Below are 21954 nucleotides of genomic sequence, written 5' to 3'. Positions count from 1 at the left end.
TTTCATTCAGTCATGTGTTATGGCATCATCTTCTGGGGCAATAAACCTGCCGCAAAGAAAATCCTCGCAGCACAAAAAAGAGCAATAAGAATCATTTGTGGTGTACCCCCACGAACCCCATGTCGAAATCTTTTTAAACGACTTGAAATACTGACAGCAACATCTTAGTACATACGAGGGCAGTTCAATAAGTAATGCAACACATTTTTTTTCTGAAACAGGGGTTGTTTTATTCAGCATTGAAATACACCAGGTTATTCCCCAATCTTTTAGCTACACAACACTATTTTTGAACATAATCTCCATTCAATGCTACGGCCTTACGCCACCTTGAAATGAGGGCCTGTATGCCTGCACGGTACCATTCCACTGGTCGATGTCGGAGCCAACGTCGTACTGCATCAATAACTTCTTCATCATCCGCGTAGTGCGTCCCACGGATTGCGTCCTTCATTGGGCCAAACATATGGAAATCCGACTGTGCGAGATCGGGGCTGTAGGGTGCATGAGGAAGAACAGTCCACTGAAGTTTTGTGAGCTCCTCTCGGGTGCGAAGACTTGTGTGAGGTCTTGCGTTGTCATGAAGAAGGAGAAGTTCGTTCAGATTTTTGTGCCTACGAACACGCTGAAGTCGTTTCTTCAATTTCTGAAGAGTAGCACAATACACTTCAGAGTTGATCGTTTGACCATGGGGAAGGACATCGAACAGAATAACCCCTTCAGCGTCCCAGAAGACTGTAACCATGACTTTACCGGCTGAGGGTATGGCTTTAAACTTTTTCTTGGTAGGGGGGTGGGTGTGGCGCCACTCCATTGATTGCCGTTTTGTTTCAGGTTCGAAGTGATGAACCCATGTTTCATCGCCTGTAACAATCTTTGACAAGAAATTGTCACCCTCAGCCACATGACGAGCAAGCAATTCCGCACAGATGGTTCTCCTTTGCTCTTTATGGTGTTCGGTTAGACAACGAGGGACCCAGCGGGAACAAACCTTTGAATATCCCAACTGGTGAACAATTGTGACAGCACTACCAACAGAGATGTCAAGTTGAGCACTGAGTTGTTTGATGGTGATCCGTCGATCATCTCGAACGAGTGTGTTCGCACGCTCCGCCATTGCAGGAGTCACAGCTGTGCACGGCCGGCCCGCACGCGGCAGATTAGACAGTCTTGCTTGACCTTGCGGCGATGATGACACACGCTTTGCCCAACGACTCACCGTGCTTTTGTCCACTGCCAGATCACCGTAGACATTCTGCAAGCGCCTATGAATATCTGAGATGCCCTGGTTTTCCGCCAAAAGAAACTCGATCACTGCCCGTTGTTTGCAACGCACATCCGTTACAGACGCCATTTTAAAAACTCCGTACAGGGCTGCCACCTGTCGGAAGTCAATGAAACTATACGAGACGAAGCGGGAATGTTTGAAAATATTCCACAAGAAATTTCCGGTTTTTTCAACCAAAATTGGCCGAGAAAAAAAATGTGTTGCATTACTTATTGAACTGCCCTCGTATATTCACTGATGTGCTTCATAATAAATAACCCCACTCTGTATGAAACGAATTGCCTACATCATGAACATAACACCAGAAGAAAAGAGGATTTCCACTGAGTTAAAGAACTTGACACTTATTCAGAAAGGGGTAAAGTACGCTGGAACGAAAATTTTCAATTCCCTACCCAACAGCATCAAAAGTATGAGTAGTACATCATTATTTAAACGTAGCTTGAAAAATTATTTACTTGAGACCTCACTTTATTCACTAGAGGAATTCTTTCAGAGAAATAAGTAAAACCCAGATTGGAAAGATGTTTTTAAATTTTTTGACACTGTTTACTGTTAAACTAATGTAATAATGCCCTAATGTAAAAATTCCTGTTTTTCTCATTTCCATTTCTGGGTCACTTTTAAACCCAAAGTGGGAAGTTGATTACAGTTCAAGGTTAAAATAGATGCAATAATGCCCTAAATATGAAACTGCTATCTTCACATTTATGTTGACTAGTTTTTAAGCTAATAAGTATGACTTTCATGCACTGTTATTAATACTATAACAATGTCTTTATTCTATGTATTTTATTATGTACATTGACACGTTCCACATCTGAGTGACTTGCTCACATGTACAGATCTATGGAACAAGTATATAAATAAATATCAATTAATAGCGGATGGAATTATTTGTAATCGAGAGAACAAGAACTCTTCAGAAAATCTGAACTCTTTATTGCCTATTAGTTAATAACTTGCTGTTTTGTGTAACATAAAATTAAATGTAGGATATATAAAACCAATACTGACAAGAGATAAGCAAGAAATTACACATTTCTTCAAACCTTAGTTCCTAGAATTTTTTTCTATCTACTATTGCTACAGCTTTACATGGCGTGCTTTCCTTTCTGCGAAAGGATCTATTACCTCATCAAAGTTCGTCAAACGTTTTGCTATATGAAAAATCGAAATGTCGTTATCTAATACTGAAAAAGCTGTTACTACAAATAATACCCAAGATTGGTGTGGTTTCTCGATCTGATTATGTCTATTTTGTCACTGTCTGCTAGATAAAACAAAATAGGCCTTTCTAATATGGCAGCAATTTTGTAACACAGAATGTTTTGGCACAAATGGCCATTTTTATAACACGACAGAATATAATCCACGAAGTACCGATATCAAGTGCCTATTAGGCCTACTACAAGCAAAAAGCTTTATGTTAGGAAATAGTTTCACATTTCATTCAAACGCACCAGCTTCAAGCATGAGATCGAAAAGTAGTATTACGAAATTTTTATATAAATTTGAAATCGTCTTATTCTTCCATAATTTGTGTGATGTCCCCGTTTCTTCTCCTCCCTCGTTCTAACAATCTTGCCATCACCAATTCTGTAACTATTGCTACCATTGTCAATATTTGTTTGCCGATTAACTTCACTAACCCTGTTAGAATCACAGGTTTAGTTATCCCGCGATTATTTTCCGGTTAGGAGTTATTACGTGTTTGTACAACACGTTTTGCTTCCAGAATACAACTTATGTGTCTGCTAGCCGGGGACTGTACAACTGGTCCTTACTAGTGTAGCGATCTGGCCAAAAATTTTCTGTCAAAATTTCATTTTCTTGGATACACCAAGAAGATAATACGTAATCTTTCTCACTTGTTATTCCTGTTAGTCGTTTATTTCCATTCTGGTAGTCTGAATCTATGGATTTCGCTAGTAATTATAACAATGCTGATCATTCGCAAACCCAATCAATCACAATCAGACAGCGATTGGCATTCATCCATTCGGCTTTACTCCCTCAGCTCGTATTGCCCCGCCCCCTTTTGTCTGCGGAAAGTTTATTTCTAGATGCGACGAGGATTCTCCTGACAGAGGCATGACGTATGCTATGCATGCATTCAAAAGTCAACTTATGATTCATTCAGAAATCAACTTAAAATGTGTTCAAAAACCAACAGGGAAGCGTTTCAAAATGATATGAATAATCGACAGGCAAACATGCGCTGGATGCTCTTGTGAAATAAGTTTTTTTCCTCAAGAATATGAATTTGGCGCCCCCTTTTCCCGGTAGCATCTAGCTGCTTGCTGCGACTGCTTGCACAGCCAACAGCCACATTCCTGTACCCAGCAGCGGGAGAAGCTACTACTCAAATGTGACTCAACTGCGCATGCGCATGAGCCCGCGCGTAACTGCTAAAACAAATTGAATGTAAACAGTTGTGACTTCACACTCATCGGAGGCAATTTGTTGTTCTGAAGCACTGCATAGTCTTCCTAAAGCCTTTGACACATTTACAATTGGCAGACACTTGCATGAGCGCTGTGTCGTTTTCGTATATGGCGCATTTCCTTTGCAATTTAAGTTATTTTTGTTTTTTTCTCTCGTTTATGTTTTATTGTTCCGTATTATTCTGCAGTAGCGGGATACAGTAATATCCTTTGTTAGAGTATCGGTTCTGACCAACCAAAAAACCCAATGAAAAATTCCTGGAATTCTAAAAATATCCCGGGTTTTTCCCGGTTTTCTCCTGGATGAAAAAATTCCCGGGTTTTTCCCGGATCTCCCGGGTCGTATACACCCTGCTAGTGCTACAGTGGAACTTAACAGACTCTAAGGTTGGATTTGGAGGGTGCTACAGATTTATGAAGAATCATGGGCTTAGCACGCGAACCAAAATATCTCAGAAAATTCCACAATAGTATGATGAGAAAATATTATCTTTGCATAGCTTTATTATTCAACATTGAGAGAAAACCAGTGTGGAACTAAGCCAAATAGCGAATATGAACGAAAATACTCACACATCCAATGTGCCGAGTAACAGATGGTTTCCACGAAAGGGGCTAAAAACTATCTATAAAAACAAGTGGACATGAAGAAATGCACTGGACTGTCGTCCTTTCATGTTGTGCTGACAGCAGTAAACTTAATCCAATGATTATTTTCTGGCACAAAACAATGCCAAAACTTCTGAAATGCCGCCAGGTGGTGCCCATTTACAAGACGAGGGGTGGATGGATAAGGCTGGTATGAAATTATTGATTAACAGAGTGTGTAGAGAAGGATAGGTGCTTTATTGAAGAAGAGTTCTCTTCTTGTGTTAACAGTGTGTGGGAGAGAAGGAAATGTGCTTTATTGAAGAAGTGTTCTCTTCTTGTGCTAGATCAGTTTAGTAGGCATTTGAAAAAGTCTATGAAAGAGAAACTGAGACAGGGAAATACAGAGCTTTCTGTTATTCTGGGAGCACCTACACCACAACTGCAACCTCTATATGTCTCGATATATAAACCACTTAAAGCATATATGAAAGGAATGAAACAAATGAATGATAGATGAAACCCAACATGAATTCATGCTGAAGGGAGCTTCAAAATGCCCTAAATCCAACAAGTGTGTCAGTCGACAAAATAGTTGTGGTCTAGAGTGAAAGAAGACGTTTTTGTTAAATTTTTCAAGATGTGCGACATAAGTAACACACTCAATGGTAGTGAAGACCATCTTATATATGAAGAGGACAATGATAATAATGAAGAGGATGAAGAAGAAGAAGAAGAAGAAGACAGTTCAGATAGCAATTTTCTGAGATTTTAAAGGTCAGTTTGGTTTTAGAAACAAAGAATATTTTTTTTAAGTCTGGCTTTGCAATCTAATAATAAAATTGTTAAAAATGTTATTTAAAAAAATTGTTTGAAAATTGAAATGCGCCTTGTAGTCCATAATGTCTTATAGTCAGTAAAATACAGTACCCAGATGTTGAATAGTTCTTCATTTCAACAACCAGAACTTCACTGCTGCTTTCAAACAGAATTCTTCATAATTATTTTAAGTATAGCTACACTATACGGGAGACCTGTTCAAAAATATTTATCCCACTTGTTTAAGAAATTGGAAGAGAGAAAAAGTTAAGCTGACACACAAAATGATAGATGGAAGGAAGGAATGAATGAATGAAGATTAGGATTTAACAATGTGGTCATTATAAAAGAAGCAGGCCATGTTTATCTAAGGCAATCTCTCATACACTCCTGAAGGAGGAAATAATGGAAGACTTAAAAAACTGGATATAGCTTTGTCATTTGAACCATATCCTCCAGAACATGAGTCCAGTGTCTAACAGCTGTAAAAACTAAAATGATTTTCCTACTCCGAGTGCACTGCTTAACACTTTTAGACTCATTTACAGCATGAGTATATCATATGTCCTAAACTGTGAAATAATAATAATAAAAAAAAATGTTTGCATAACAGCTGAAAAAGGAATAAAACTGTTTTATAACATGTATAAAATATTTATTTCTGTAACAGAAAAATTTTCACATGTTACAAATGATACAGTATTCACTGCAATGTTGACATGGTTCCGAAATAGTCACTGTATAAAAGATCCATTAAATGTATGTATCAGTTCTCGACAACAAAATAATAAGCACAAACATTTTCTGTGTGTTTTGTGTTAAAGTAGGCAATTTTCTTCAAATCTTAACAATTATGAACACTGGCATGCATATACATTGTACAATATAGCAACAATTGGAAAATACAATAAAGTTGTGCTCAATTAAAAATCTAGCTCAAGAAACACATATTCAACAATGAACATTCTTTGGTAACACTGATGTGGACTGTGTAAAATAGAATTTATACTGTACATAAATAAGTGATACGGATATACCGAGCACCTTATAAATTGTGAAGACACTGCTATAGTAACATGCTTAAAAGTTTATAACTTTATTAAAACAGTTCTGAATGAAAAAAAAAATTGAATAAAAACCTCTTAAGTGAGAGAGAAAGGAGACTTAACACAAAATAAGTTTCAGCATAAAACATTATATTTCTTATAAAAGTAAAAGGAAAATTCAGAGTGGATGGAATAGGGTTTTACATTGTATTGCATGTCCATATAACTGTAACTGACGTGGGAAAATTCCATGGCTACTTCATGCAATGTCATGCAAAATAAATGTGTGGATCTGAGATCATTATGTACATATTTCCATTCACAAAAATTCAAAACATATACAACACTGTTGCAAGGAGTATGCAAAACTCTAATAACACCTTAACAAAGGAATGTTCCATCAAACTCAACTGGATGATAACTGCCACTATATAGAGAGAAAAAAAAAATTGTTGTCTGGTAATATGCTGCCTTCAACATACAATAAAAATCTATGTTCATGAACTATTTGTGTACCCACATTCTAAGAAAAATATCAAACCTACAGTGTTTTCTAATCTATTTCATTGTTTAGCGTCTCCATGCAGGAATTGTTGTAACTGAGTCCATGCTTTATTAACCTGAACCTGGGTAAATTCAGGACTCCATAATGTACAGAAAACAACGTTTGACTTTTCAACCAGTTCTGTGTTGGCTGTCTGGTTACCGAGCCTGGCCTTGGCATCAGATTCACTTAAATTATTGCGTGACTGCAATCTCTTCACAGACTGGAACAAGAAAAACAGAAGAATTATTTTATACGAGTTAAACAAATTCTCTTTCACTTTCTGCATTTCAATATGCAGTTGAAATCAAACAACGGACTGTTCTAAATGGAATAAGAACATGAATTAGGGTATCTTGCTACACACCACTTACAGAAGGTGTTGGGACTTTACCCTATATCTAAGTAACCTCCAGCAGTCTTACTTTTAAATGTACTTGTCCAATGCTCAATGTACATGTAGACATATCATTAAATTTTCAGCTCTAAAGTGATCCCTAGTACCTAAACACACTCAAACTCTGAAGCTTTATGAACATAGTCTCATGGCAATAATAATTCGTAAAATGTTTTCAAGACAAATCTCATCTTTAAAAAAATAAATCAGCTTTTAACAGAGTTGTTCTCTATTATTATTATTATTATTAAGCAACTGACTATTGTATAGTGGCATTCAACATCCCACTGCTGGTCATTGCAATGACAGTGATGTCATCATGCCAATGCTAGTCACATCTTAGCGAAAGTTTATTGTTAATGAAAGGCACAAATTTAGTTTTTAACAGCTGCTGTTCTTTGTCATGATGAGTTCTATGGAACATAATGAATGAATTTAACTTGGGTATTTTGTATCAGGTTCCCGGCACACATCTCGCCAAGGTTGATTTTTATTTCAACAGTAGACACTGGAATATCTTTATCTTAACTGCAAGCCAACTTTTTCCACAATGAGTAGAAATTTTAGGACGAATTTACAGACTTAAATGTATTCTCCAATAGATTAGAAGAGTTTTGGTAGCAGCAAACAGCTTAGATACTAATGTTTTCAGACATTTTTATTTTCCTGTGGGTATAAAAAACTGAAAGAAATATGTTTCCACTATTTTGTTCATTACAAACTCTTAAGTTTTAGAGGTGTGTTGCAGAGTCCTGAAGTTGTTACTCCAGTGTTCTTTTAAAACCTTTAGTCGCTGGATCAATTTAGGGCACATCCATCCAGCATCTGAGATGACTTTTGTTCTATATTCTATTGTATTTAGTATAATGTGTTTCTGTACCATTTGGTAAGTATGAAAACATACATTTTTGATGATTTATATGCTATGAAAATCAAAGAGCTTAGAGGATTGTCACCATGGGCCACCATTTAAGCAGATTCTTGCAAAATGCAGGTATCACTGCTTCACCAGTTCATGACTGAAAGCCTTATGTGAATTTAGGAAATTCTTATGATGGACCATTGCTTTGAAATACATACAGAAATAAAAACTGAAATACAAATAGTTGATGTACCTTTATTCATTAAGTGTGTTTCGAAACCCACACACACCGAGCCAACTATCCTGAACTAATGGAGGCCACCTTGCTGTGTACACTGTTCAGATCTTCAAAGAATGTTGAATTAGGCAAGCAAAGCTAAAGTAGGGCTGCTTCTTCAGCAGTGTAGATTTGACAAGCAGTTCAGTTATGGTGTTTAATCAAACTGCAAAATGCTTTTTGTATTCTTCAGCTGCAGTTTGATCAGCTGATCATAATTCCTCTAACAACGCTTTCCAAATTCATTGACTAATTAACTAATTTATTTTCTGCATATATCTTTATGTAATGATTCAGGACCAAAGAGACCATATGTTAACATTTACATTATCGATACTAACAAACAGAGGCATGGCCTTAAGTTTTTTTGGGGGGGCACCTAGGAGATGCCTGGATGTTTGCTTTTGTCTTTTGCCATCCCACTCTCATCTTGTAAGCATCGTGCTCTGTAGTTTTGTGTAACTTATGACGTGTTTAGCTAATTCAGAAAAAAATGTGTTCCAACATTTTCTTGTCATACCAGTACACGTATCTATGCTAACTGCCAAAGTCTTAACAGTTTCATTTTCTGCCTTTTGTGGAAGAGACGTAATACTTTGGTTTTGGCATCAATCCACTATCGCTGAGACCTTATTCAAATTTTCAACATTTTTTGTTCACTTATTGTACAACCTGAATTTGCAGTTATTTGGAGACGAAGTGTGAGAACTGTATCTACGAGGGCCGTTCAGAAAGTAACCTCCGGTTGATTTAAAAAAAATACACCAAGTTAAATAAAAATATTTTAATATATACATCTTAAGGTACGTTTACACTGGGATACATGTATCGCGACATGTATGAGCGACATGTCAATTTGACATGTCGCGATACATCACCTCATACAAAAATTCACGGAACTTGTATGCGGACCCTCCAGCTCATACATGTCGCGTATACATTTTGTATATCGCTTTTTGGCCATATACGCGACATGTATGAGCGACATTTGAAGAATTCGCGCATGCGCAGTACTATCATTTCCTGTCGTCTTGTCGACTGCCGCTTATTTCGACGATTAGCGCATGCGTAGTACCAGGCTCTTTGGCGGCTGTTTGAGTTTTGAAGGTGCCGACTGTCGTTTCGACGTTAATGTATCTGCATAGAATATCAAAAAGTGCCATATGCAACATTATTCTTCGTGTTTGCGAGGCCATTGTGCAAGTTTTATCCCAAGAAGTGAAGGTAAAAGTTTTATATATATATCAGAGTATGTAATACATTATATAATTTTTTCATGCATCTGGCACGTATATCAATGTTTTGCTATTATTCCGGCGGCCTCGCGTGATAATGTTGACAACGGATGCTAATGCCGACAATCGTGTGTGAGACGTTAGCATTAGCAATCGCGCGACAATGCAAATGTTTTGTCATGAAATCTTCGTTTTACGAGGAATCCCCAGTGGCTAAAAAACGGAGTGTTACTGCCAACTGATCCTCTGGTGGAATCGCTTCCCGAAAGTTTGTGTTGGTTTTGGACACAAGAGGAGCCACAAATGATAATAAACCGCGGAAATCCTCCATACTCATCCTAACATAATTTCTAAAATATGCGCCATCCTCTAGCGTTAATTCGCGAGAAACTCTCTCTGCCACCATCTACGCTTCCTCCGCCTTTTCTTCCTATCATCTTCCAAAATAGCAAGTGTATCAGCACATAAAAATGTGAAATCTTCCAAATCGTCGTCGGAAGCTATCGCACAGTGATACACATCAACCAGTGTAAACGCACGCTCATACATGTATGAGGTTGATACTTGTCAACTCATACAAGTCGCGATACATGTCGCAAAGTCGCATATACATGTATCTCATACATGTGCCGATACAAATCGCAGTGTAAACGCACCTTTACAACTACATCTTTGCAGTATTTTTCTACATAGTCTCCATAGTGATTGAGGCACTTATCGTATCTCTTCACAAGCTTTGAAATTCCTTCTGCATAAAAATCACCCGCTTGTGCCTGGAGCCAGCCTGTGACCGCATCTTTGAGCTCTTCGTCGTCATCAAACCGCTGTGACCCGAGCCATTTCTTCAAATGCATGAAGAGGTGATAATCACTTGGCGCCAGGTCTGGGCTGTAAGGTGGATGGTTGATAACGTCCCACTTGAAGGACTCAAGAAGGGCCGTTGTTCTGCGAGCAGAGTGAGGACGGGCGTTATCGTGCAAAAAAACGATACCGGAAGTCAGCATACCACGGCGTTTGTTCTGTATAGCCCGTCGTAACTTTTTTATTGTTTCACAGTACAAGTCTTGATTAATGGTCGTACCACGTTCCATGAATTCAACCAACAACACCCCTTTGGCATCCCAAAACACCGTTGCCATCAGTTTTCTGGCAGAAAAATCTTGCGAGGCTTTTCTTGGTTTGGTAGGCGAATTTGAATGTGCCCACATCTTTGATTGTTCTTTTGTCTCAGGGTTCACGTACTTAATCCAGGTTTCGTCACCGGTCACGATTCTGTTTAACAATGGTTCTCCTTCGTCCTCATAACGTGACAGAAAGTCTAATGCAGAGGCCATTCTTTGAGTTTTGTGGTGGTCGGTAAGAATTTTGGGCACCCATCGTGCACAGAACTTACGGTAACCCAATCTTGCTGTCACTATCTCGTACAAGAGAGTCTTAGAAATCTGTGGAAAACCAGTAGACAACTCCGACATTGAGAAACGTCGATTTTCACGAACTTTTGCATCAACTGTCTGAACGAGTTCGTCAGTCACCAATGATGGTCTACCACTCCTCTCTTCATCATGAACGTTTTCTCGTCCACTTTTAAATAAACGTACCCATTCACGGACAACTCCTTCACTCATAACTCTTGGTCCGTACACGGCACAAAGCTCACGATGAATAGCTGCTGCAGAATATACTTTGGTTGTAAAAAACCTTATGACAGCACGCACTTCACATTTGGCGGGGTTTTCTATTGCAGCACACATTTCAAACTGCCACAAAAACTAAACTAGCGCAGGTACGACGTTCACTCGACCACGGCTTGATGCCGACTGACCTGTTGAGTGCGTGAACGCACAGATGGCGTCGCTACTCCCCCCACAACCCGCACTGTGACCAATCGGAGGTTACTTTCTGAACCGCCCTCGTATACACAGCATAGAGTGGTTACCTTATCATGGTCCACAATTTACAATTCAAAATTCCACTGGTCCACATCTCTAGCTGCACTGCTCCCAACACCAATCTGGGATAATCATGTCATGCAGCTTCAGCACATATTTAGTAAGCAGAGGTGGAAACTGTTTCTAACTCCCCATCTACATCAAGTTTCTGAATTCCATGACAAGTGTTGAATCTGTGTAGCCAATTGTAAGAAAATGCATATTCATTTTCTGATAACATCAGGGCATACCGGAACTGTTTACCTTTTTCCATAATTGCGGGCTCAGTCACAGGTTTTCCTTCAGACCTTTTGACACAGAACCACTTGGACAAAATTTCACCCATCTGATCTAGCTTGGGCTTTTTCAAAGTTTGTGTGTTTCAATGCCTTTTACTGCAGCTGCCTGTGAGGCAAACATCTGAAGTTGACTGTTATTATTATTATTATTATTATTATTATTATTATTATTATTATTATTATCATCATCATCAGATTATTGAAGCAGCAGATGTATCTGTTATGGTTATTGTACCCTCTCTGAAACTACCTGCTACATCTCATTGAACATACTCCCCACTGTAATTTATGACTAGTGACAGTTGTCAGCTGCACTTAAATTTTTTTTATTTATCTCAGGCACGCAAGTGCAAAATGCACAAGGTATCTTCAGTGTGTGGCCTGAAACATAACACTGTTTTTCATTTGTTATATGTTGAAAACAGTGACCGAAGGGAGAACTGCAAAACTTCCAATCAGTTTGCCACCTAACAGAAAGCTGTTTGGCTTAAAATTAATGAATTGGATGCTGATCTGTAAGGACTTGTGCATCTTATCAGAAAAACCTCACTGAACTGTTTTAAATCTGTAACTTATACATACAATCAATCTGTATGTACAAACGAAAAAATCGTGTAATATTTCAAGACACCCACTGAAGATGACTTGTAACTAAGGCGAAATGCATCTGGGTGCACAAGATAAATAAAAAGCTAAGTGCAGCATAAAGAAGGTGTTTTTGTTTTGAACTAACGTCATTTACATACAGCTGCTGCGAAAATGGACAACACAAGAAACTTGTTAAATCACAGTTTGTTTACAAAACTGGACATGCATGAAATAGAACTCACTTTCTCCCAGACAGGAGCACTATTACTTATAATCAACAATGTCAATTACTGCAGATCATACTTCTATTACATTAATAATAAAGACCCAGAATCTTTCAGAAAATATAAGGTGAAAGAAAAACATCTAGTTAGCCAGAATCCAACTTGCTATCTTTCCATTCATAGTTCACGATTCTGTTGACTATGTTACAGCTTCAACACCCAGCCGTGCCTAATTAATGTGTTACACAATTAATGGAAATGTCTAAAGGCTGTAATCACAATTATCATTATCTGATGTTTAACTGTTGCACACTACACCACATTTAACACGCTTTTGCTAAATCATCAATGAACTGTAGCATTGAAATGGCATACTTTCACAGCACAAAATTTGTAACACAAAAAGCATAAAATACAAGAAGCCTTTCTCTACCGATATGTAGTTTCCTAGCATTTTATAACAAATCGTCCCCAAAACAAGGCATTTTCGAGATATCCTCAATCAACTGGTGCTCAGAAACACTTATATTCATAGCAGGTAATAATATAAAACCCACCAAATACAGAGTTCAGCTCCTTATGTCTTAATACAAAATGACATCTTCTAGGTCTGCTTGTGACGCAAAATCCACATTGCACCTCCATGGACAATTTCCTCCCAACGAGACAAAAATATGACTTGACAGATTCTTTCTTTTACACTTTGCAACGTAATGTAATGTAATGTGAATTTCAACACACTAAAATCACTAGACTTTAGCAGCTCTTCACCCATGAGTGCTTTTTTGTCCTGTGAAATGATGTGTTAAGTATTGTGGTCCCCGCTAAACAGGAATAAGTCATTTAATGTTGTCAGGGCAATTAAGATACCTGTCAGAAGCTGATGTTTTTTAAATAATCTCATGTTGCTTTTAGTATGAGAATGCTTAAAAGTTCTTTTAAATCTATATTTAAAACAAGAAACAGATCCAATATGTATGGATATTTAAGTGTGTTACCTCTTCAGGACTAATCAAACAAGTCCATACTTCATGACAATGTTTATCCCAATTGGCCTGTAAAAGAACTGCTGCTTCAACAATGATAACTTCTTTTCCAGCTCTGTACATTTCTTGAGCTCTTTCTTTAATAACAGTGAGCATGGCAGGCCACAACAGCTCATTCAATGATTGTAATTTTTCCTGTGAAACATTAAATTTAAATTCAGAACTAAGGGTGTGATAAATACAATGAAAGACAAAACGTATAAAACGAAATACCATATAACCATACCTATTATGTGGTGCACTGGATAACTGCAAACATTTTCTCCAAAGCTGTTCTCAAACTGATATAAAAATGTGTAAGCTCTTTGTGCACTCCTAAACTTCAGTTAATTTCGTTGTATAGTTTTTCACATGGAAAATGCTTTTCACCAGGCATGTCAATTTAAATACCCTTTTAAGGTTGCCCTTAATTATCAAGGCTGACTAATTGTGTAACCATATCAATGACACAAAACTGACCACAGTGTATGATTTTGTCAGTATTGTTAACACTCTATGAATTTTATGTAAATGTTATTCTGAGGCCAATTTTCCAAAATCAAAATGTGAGTTTTCATCTATTTTAGCCAGTAAAACAAAAGTTATCATCATAAAAAAATTAAATGAATGTGGACAAAAGAAAAATACAAAAAAGGTACAAAAACTGAAAGCAAATCAAAATAGGCCATACTTCATGCTCAGCTCATCAGAAACAACCTAATGGATGAACTATTACATCTACTTCTACATATATACTCTGGAAGCCACCACACAGAGCATGAAGGAGGGTACCTCATACCGCTACCAGCTGTTCCCTTTCCTGTTTCATTTGCAAATGGAAGGTGGGAAAAACAACTGCCCACCCTTGCAACACTTCTGCCCACCCTCCATGAACCACAGACCTTGCTTGTGGTGGGGTAGCTTGCTTGCGTCAGCAATACAGACAGCTATACCGCAGGTGTAGCCACCACAGTGTGGTATCTGAAGTGTGGCCAGACAAACATTTGCTTCCTGAAAAGGGGCAGCAGCCTTTTCGGTAGCTGTAGAGGCAATGGTCTGGACGATTGACTGAAAGCAATGGGAAACTACAGACCTAATTTTCCCCTGAGGGCATGCAGCTCTACTGTTTGGTTAAATAATGATGGCATCCTCTTGGGTAAAATATTCTAGAGATAAAATAGTCCCCCATTTCATCACCAGACGGGGACTACTTGGAAGGATGCAGTCATCAGGAAAAACAAAACTGGTATTCAAGTAGAAGTTACATATAGTTGGAATTGGTGAAGTTTGGTAGGAGGAGGAACAAGGCTTCCGGTCAGTTGAATACAGGGTTATAAATAAAAAAAATCGAATAGCATGCAGGAGTAGGTTTAATAATGAATAAGAAAATAGGAGTGCAGATAAGCTGCTACGAACAACATAGTGAATGTATTATTGTAGCCAAGATAGACATGAAGCCAACACCCACCACAGGTTGGTGGGATTAAAAGATGAGGAAAGGGGCCAAACTACGAGGTCATCAGTCCCTTGTTCTGAATAAAAGAATGCCACAAGTGTGAGAATAAAACAAACAAGACTGACAACTCAAAACGGAATGAAAGGAAAAAAATCACAAGAATGATGAAGAGCAACAAACGCGTAAATGGACAAAAGGGGGACAAGAAAACCACAGAACGCAAGAAACGGGATGAAGAGATTAAAACAACAAAGCAGATTACCATGGCTGGCTGACCATGAGAATAAAAAAGGTGAAGCCAGCCACTCTGCAATACATTAAAACCTCCACCCTAGAAGCACTAGGGTGGAGGACACGGAGGGACAAAGGACATGCACTAAAACTTAGACCAAATGATAAAACCTACCATCATGAATAAAACATGAAACTAAATCAGGTACTGTCAGATAAAATTAGTGGCAACGAGTCCGGTTCCCCAAGATTTCATCGCTGGGCAGTCAAAGTGGGATAGTGCACCAGAACATGGGCCACTGTCAGACGGGCACCACACTGACACTCAGGCGGGTCTTCACAGTGCAGGAGGTAACCGTGGGTTGCCCAAGCACGGCCAATGCGGAGCCGGCAGAGGACAACTGATTCCCTGCGAAAGGCCTGCATGGAAGTCTTCCACACATTTGTAGTCTACTTAATGAGACGCAGTTTGTTGTGTGTACTATTATGACATTCTGTCTCCCAAATCCGAAAAATCCTATGGCGTACGTCTGAATGCAGGTCAGGTTCAGAGATGCCATCTCTAGAAGCAGTTTCTGCGTAGCCTGGTTGGCCAGCCTGTTGGTAAGTTCATTGCCTGGGATGCTGACGTGTCCTGGGGCCCACATAAACACCACTGAATGACGGAACTGCTAAAGGGAATGGACGGACTCCTGGATGGACGCTACCAAAGGATGGTGAGGGCAGCACTGGTCAATAGCTTGTAGGCTGCTCAAGGAGTTAGTACACAGAGAGAACGATTCCCCGAGGCATGAACTGATATACTGAAGTGCACAAGAGATAGCCATCTGCTCTGCAGTGAAAACACTGCAGCCATCGGGTAAGAAATGCTATACAAAATCGCCTTCGTGGATGTAGGCGAAGCCAACATGACCATCAGCCATCGAGTCATCGGTGTATACCACTTCAGAGCCCCGGAACACGCCAAGAATTGAGAGGAAGTGACAGCAGAGAGCGGCAGGAGTAACTAAGTCCTTAGGGTCATGTGAAAGGTTCAGACGATTCTGCAGCTGAGGTGTACACCATAGAGGAGTACGCGGACGGATCTGGATGGAAGGTGGTAAAGGGAAGAACTCCAGTTCAGACAGAAGGGATCACATGCGAACCGCAATAGTTAGCCCTGACCTGGGCTGCCGATGTGGGAGATGAAATGCCACAGGTGGAGAAAGGAGATGGTAATTCGGATGTTCAGGAGAACTACGAATGTGTGCAATGTAACTGGCGAGCAGTTGTGACTCCCATAGTCAAGGTGGGATTGAAGAACGGCTTTGTAGAGCTGCAGCAGAGAACAGCGATCTGCACCCCAGTTGGTGCTGCTCAGACAGCGGAGGGCATTGAGGTGCTGCCAGCACTTCTGCTTAATCTGACGAAGGTGAGGTAGCCAAGTGAATCAGGCATCGAAAACCAGTCCTAAGAATCGATATGTCTCCACTACAGTGAGTGGATCGTCATGAAGGTAAAGTTCTGGTTCCGGATGAACAGTACGACGTCGACAGAAATGCACGACACATGACTTAGCGGGCAAAAACTGGAAGCCGTGGGCGAGAGCCCATGACTGCACCTTGAGGATGGCTCCCTGTAGGCACCGCTCAGCAACACCAGTACTGGTGGAGCAGTATGAAATGCACAAGTCGTCTGCATACACAGAGGGTGAGACGGACGGCCCTACAGCTGCTGCTAGAAATTGTGACACAATCAATATATAGCCCTGTGGGACCCGATTCTCCTGGATATGGGGGGGAACTATGGGAGGCACCAACTTGGACACGGAAAGTATGGAGCGACAAGAAACGTTGGACAAAAATCGGGAGCCGACCTCGGAGACCTCACCCGTATAATGTGTCAAGGATATGAAGTTGCCAGGTGGTGTCGTACACTTTGCTTAGATCAAAAAACGACGGCAACCAGGTGCTGGCTGTTCAGATGGCACACTCGATGGACACAAGAAACCTCCCTGACATGGAGCCAGTAGGTCATGTGACTCCAGGACCCAACCCAACTGTCGACACACCATATATTCCACCAGCTCGCAAACAACTTTGGTGAGGCTGATGGGCCAATAGCTATCACCATCATGCAGGTTTTTTACCTGGTGTGAGCACGGGAATGATGGTCCTCTCCCGTCATTGTGATGGAAAAATGCCATCGCACCACATCTGGTTGAAGATGACAAGGAGATGGCGCTTGTAGTCAGATGAGAGATGTTTAATCATCTGACTGTGGATCCGATCCAGCCTAAGAGCTGTGTCGGGGCAATATGCAAGTGTGCTGAGAAGCTCCCACTCTGTGTATATGGGGTGTTATACGGTTCACTGTGGCGTGTAGTGATCGAGAGGACTTACCTTTCCATCCGCCGTTTGAGGTTGCGAAAGGCTGTGGGGTAGTTCTCCGATGCAGAGGCTCGAGCATAGTGCTCAGCAAAGTGCCCGGCAATCGCGTTTGTGTCAGTACATAGCACGCCATTGATGGTAACGCCAGGGACACCTGTTTGGTCTGGTACCCAAAAAGACATCTGATCTTCATACAGACTTGGGAAGATGACGTATGGCACCCAATGGTCGACCCATACCTCTCCAAACATTCCTGATTCTGCTGTTTTATAAGCTAGCGTACACAGACACGCTACTTCTGGTGACCACCAAGGGACTGTCTTTCCCCGGGGGCACCCTAAAGAGTGAGGGCTCGCATTTCTGCTGCAGTAGTCACCTGCTCAACCATCACACCGATGTTACCATGTGGGGGAGAGTCAACGGTGACCTCTGACGTGAAAGTTTCCCAGTCCGCCTTGTTTAAAGCCCATCTGGGCAGGCATCCGGGGCAGCGACAGGAAGATTGGGAAGTGGTCACTACCACACAGGTTGCCATGTGCTCTCCAGTGGATAGATGGGAAAAATCCTATGCTGCAAATTGATAAATCAATGCCCGAGTAACTACCAATGTGCGACACTGAAATGTGTGGCGGCCCCAGTATTTAAGAGGCAGAGGTCTAACTGAGACAGTAAAGTTATGACATCTCTGCTTCAACCAGTAAGCACAGTGTCAAGCCACAAGGGGTTATGGGCATTAAAATCTCCCAAAAGTAGGAAACGTTTATGGAGTTGATCAATCAGTGCAGCTAATACATTCAGGGGTACTGCACCATCTGGGGGAAGATATACATTTCAGACATTTATTTCCTATGTCGTCCGTATTCTGATAGCCACAGCTTCAAGAGGGGTTTGAAGGGGCACAGTTTCACTACAGACTGAGTTTAGGACATAAACACAAACTCCACCTGACCCTCTATTATAGTCCCTACGATTCCTGTAATATTCCTTATAGCCGTGGAGAGCAGGGGTTTGCATTGCCAGGAAACAGGTTTCCTGGAGGGCAATGCAGATAGCAGGTGTAAAGCTTAACAGCTGCTGTAGCTCAGCCAGGTGGTGGAAAAAACCACCACAATTCCACTGGAGGATGACATCACTGTGAGACTGGGAAGGCATGGAACATTCAATGAGGCAGTTTACACCTCAGGGTCACCTGCTGCCACCGACTTTTTACCTGAGCAGTCTATATTAGTTGTGTCTGAGGGTCCAGCAAGCTCCAGGTCCTCAGAGGATGCCAGAATCTTGACCCCATCCTCAGACGCAGAAGTTGTAGGTAGCAGTGGTGTGGGTGCCACCATAAGTTCCTTGTTCTTGGGGGTCTTCTTTTTAGATTTCTTGCACTGTTCCTTGGGTTTCACTGGCTGGGAGGACTTCACTGAATCAATGCCCAGGATTGAGGATGAGTGTGAAACCCTATGACCAGCTGCTTTTGGGCTCTTCAGCTGGGTGTCATCTTTCCCAATAGCAGAAACCTGAGAAGGGAGTCACCCAATGGACCCCTTCCTAGCTAGAGGAGGGGTAGGGGGTTTGCTCCTGAAGTAGGTGGTGCAGGAGCAACAGGGAGGGACTTTAACGGGGTAGTAGACAACGAATGGGCAGCCTTGAGAGATGAAATAGTGAAGGCGGCAGAGTATCAAACAGGTAAAAAGACAAAGCCTAACAGAAATCCTTGGATAATACAGGAGGTATTGAATTTAATTTAGGAAAGGAGAAAATGTAAAACTGCAGCAAATGAAACAGGCAAATGGTAATACAAACACCTAAAGACTGAGTTTGACAGGAAGTGCAAAATGGCTAAGCAGGAATGGCTAGAGGTCAAATGTAAGGATTTAGAAGCATAATTCGCTAAGGAGAAGAAAGATACTAGCTATAAGAAAATTAAAAGAGCCCTTTGGAGAAAAGAGAAGCAGAAGGAATCATGAATATCAAGAGCTCAGATGGAAAACCAGTCCTCAGCAAAGAAGGGAAAGCAGAAAGGTGGAAGGAGTATATAGAGAGTCTATACAAGGGAGATGAACTTGAAGGCAATATTTTAGAAATGGAAGATGACAGATGAAGATGAGATGGGAGATATGATACTGTGAGAAGAATTTGACAGAGCATTGAAAGACCTAAGTTGAAACACGACTTTGGGAGTTGACCACTTTCCAACAGAACTACTGACAGCCTTGGGAGAGCCAGCCATCGCAAAACACTTCTATTTTGTGTGCAAGATGAATGAGAAAGGCGAAATACACTCAGACTTTAAGAAGATTGTAATAATTCCAATTAAAAAAAACACAGAGAAAAGCCCAGAAAAAAAGACAGCACTGACAAGTCGTTAAAAGATCAGTCAAGACAACACATTAAAATCACGAAATGAGAAACAATAAAGAGAATAAAAATATGGAAAGGGTATAGGCCATGCTGGGTCACCGAGCAAAGGCCCCACCCCCTAGGGGCGGGCACAGAGAAGCAGGAGACGAGTGCCCAAATTACCTACACGGGCAACACAACACCAGATCACTTTGGAGTCATCTGCTGGCACCAGAAGTAGCAGTCAGGCAGGTTACGATGCTGCCTCAAAGCAGCCAAATTAGGGCAATCTATGAATAAGTGGGCCACCATCAGGTGGGCTCCAAATCGGCAGTGAGGGAGATCCTCACTGTGGTCATGTGTCACCCAAGTGTGGCCAGTGAACAGTGGATTCCCTGCAAGAAGCATGCAGGGAAGACTGCCACATGGTTGTGGTCTCCTTAATTGTCCTCTGTTTGGTGAGATCAGGACAGACTGTTCTGAATTTCAGACTTCCCACAACCAATGGCATATAAATGGCTAAAGGCCCGGTTCTGGGACCCCCATTTCCAGAATTGGCATCCTCATGGCCAGCTTGTCCCACCTATCAGCTCATTAATTTCCTGAAACCCCAACATGACTGGGGATCCAAACAAAAACGACTGGCCTTCCAGCTAGGTGGAGGTCAGAGTCAAGATCCTGGATAGCTGTAACAAGTGGGTGAGAAGAGTCACACTGGTCTATGGCCTGTAGGCTGCTAAGTGACTCACAACAGATTAGGATACCCTTGCCAGTGCAAGAATGAACATGGCTAAGGTCTAGTTTAATGGCCATCAATTCAGCAATGAATAAGACACAGCGGTCATTTGGCAGAAAGTGGAGTTCACTGCACTGTGCACATGTGTAGGCAACTTGTTCATCCATCGACTGTCGCGTCGTCAGTGAATACCCCTTCTGAACCCAGGTAAGTCTCAAGGACAGCCAAGAACAGGTGGTGAAAAATTGTGGCAGCAATGGAATCTTCTGGACCAAAGAAGACTTCGAGACAAATTAGAGGTTGGTGCACAAGCCATGAGGGCAGATGCGATGTATCCCTGACCAGATGCGACAATGGAATAAGTTGCAGTTCTGATCGAATACACTGGAGGTGTGCAGCAATTGTAAACCCAGTTCTGGGTTGTTATTGTGCGAGATGAAGCTCCCTTCCAGGGAAAAGGACATGGTAGTTAGGATGTTCAAGGAAGCTATGAATGTGTATAACTTAATTCAGTAGTAGTTGGCGCCTGATAGGTAATGGATGGACCCCGGCCTCGACTAGAAGGTTGTTCACAGGGCTAGTTTGGAATGCTCCTGTTGCAAGTCGAACTGCAGAATTTGAAAGGAGTCCAGTATCTGCATTGCTGAGTGTGATGCTGAACCATGTGCAAGACACTCATAATCAATATGGGACAGAATCAGGGCTTTGTAGGGCCGCAATAGGGTAGAGTGACTGCACCTCAGTTACTGAGGCAGCAAAGTGTATTGAGATGTCGTCAGCAGTTTTGCTTAAGTTGGCGAAGGTTGCAAAGGCCACATTAGTCACAAATTGAAGACCAGTCCCAAAAAGTGGTGTGTCTCAACTACAGGAAGTAATTGATCATATAGCTAATGCTCTGGGTTTTGTTTTGTTTGAGAACGCAAAAACAACTAGGGTCATATGCGTCCATGTCAATACTGTAGAACACGAAAACAAAGAGAGGAGTTAAAAACGACTACACATCAATCCAATCGGTGGAAGAAAAGACAGCTAAAAACAGGGACGTGGAGAAAGGTCTATAAAAAATGGTTCAAATGGCTCTGAGCACTATGGGACTTAACCTTTGAGGTCATCAGTCCCCTAGAACTTAGAACTACTTAAACCTAACTAACCTAAGGACATCACACACATCCATGCCCGAGGCAGGATTCGAACCTGCGACCGTAGCGGTCGTGCACTTCCAGACTGCAGCGCCTACAACCGCTTGGCCAGAAAGGTCTATAAA

At 41.1% G+C, this 21954-nt stretch overlaps 1 protein-coding gene across 1 annotated transcript in view; it reads right to left on the bottom strand.

Moving 5' to 3' along the window:
• Positions 1–5846: 5846 nt before the first annotated feature.
• The window catches only part of LOC126252068 (bifunctional coenzyme A synthase), a 120723-nt gene continuing 104615 nt past the window's right edge, over positions 5847–21954 (bottom strand). Inside the window, exons 5-6 of the mRNA XM_049952914.1 lie at positions 13541–13723; positions 5847–6955 (exon numbers count right to left, since the gene is read on the bottom strand). Coding sequence (XP_049808871.1) covers positions 6752–6955; positions 13541–13723 — 387 coding nt within the window. The 3' untranslated portion in view covers positions 5847–6751. The remainder of the gene's footprint in view (positions 6956–13540; positions 13724–21954) is intronic.

The sequence above is a fragment of the Schistocerca nitens genome, chromosome 4 (assembly GCF_023898315.1).
Source record: "Schistocerca nitens isolate TAMUIC-IGC-003100 chromosome 4, iqSchNite1.1, whole genome shotgun sequence".
Lineage (NCBI taxonomy): Eukaryota > Metazoa > Arthropoda > Insecta > Orthoptera > Acrididae > Schistocerca > Schistocerca nitens.
Note: the sequence above shows the minus strand (reverse complement) of the source record. Positions and strands in the feature narration are given on the sequence as shown.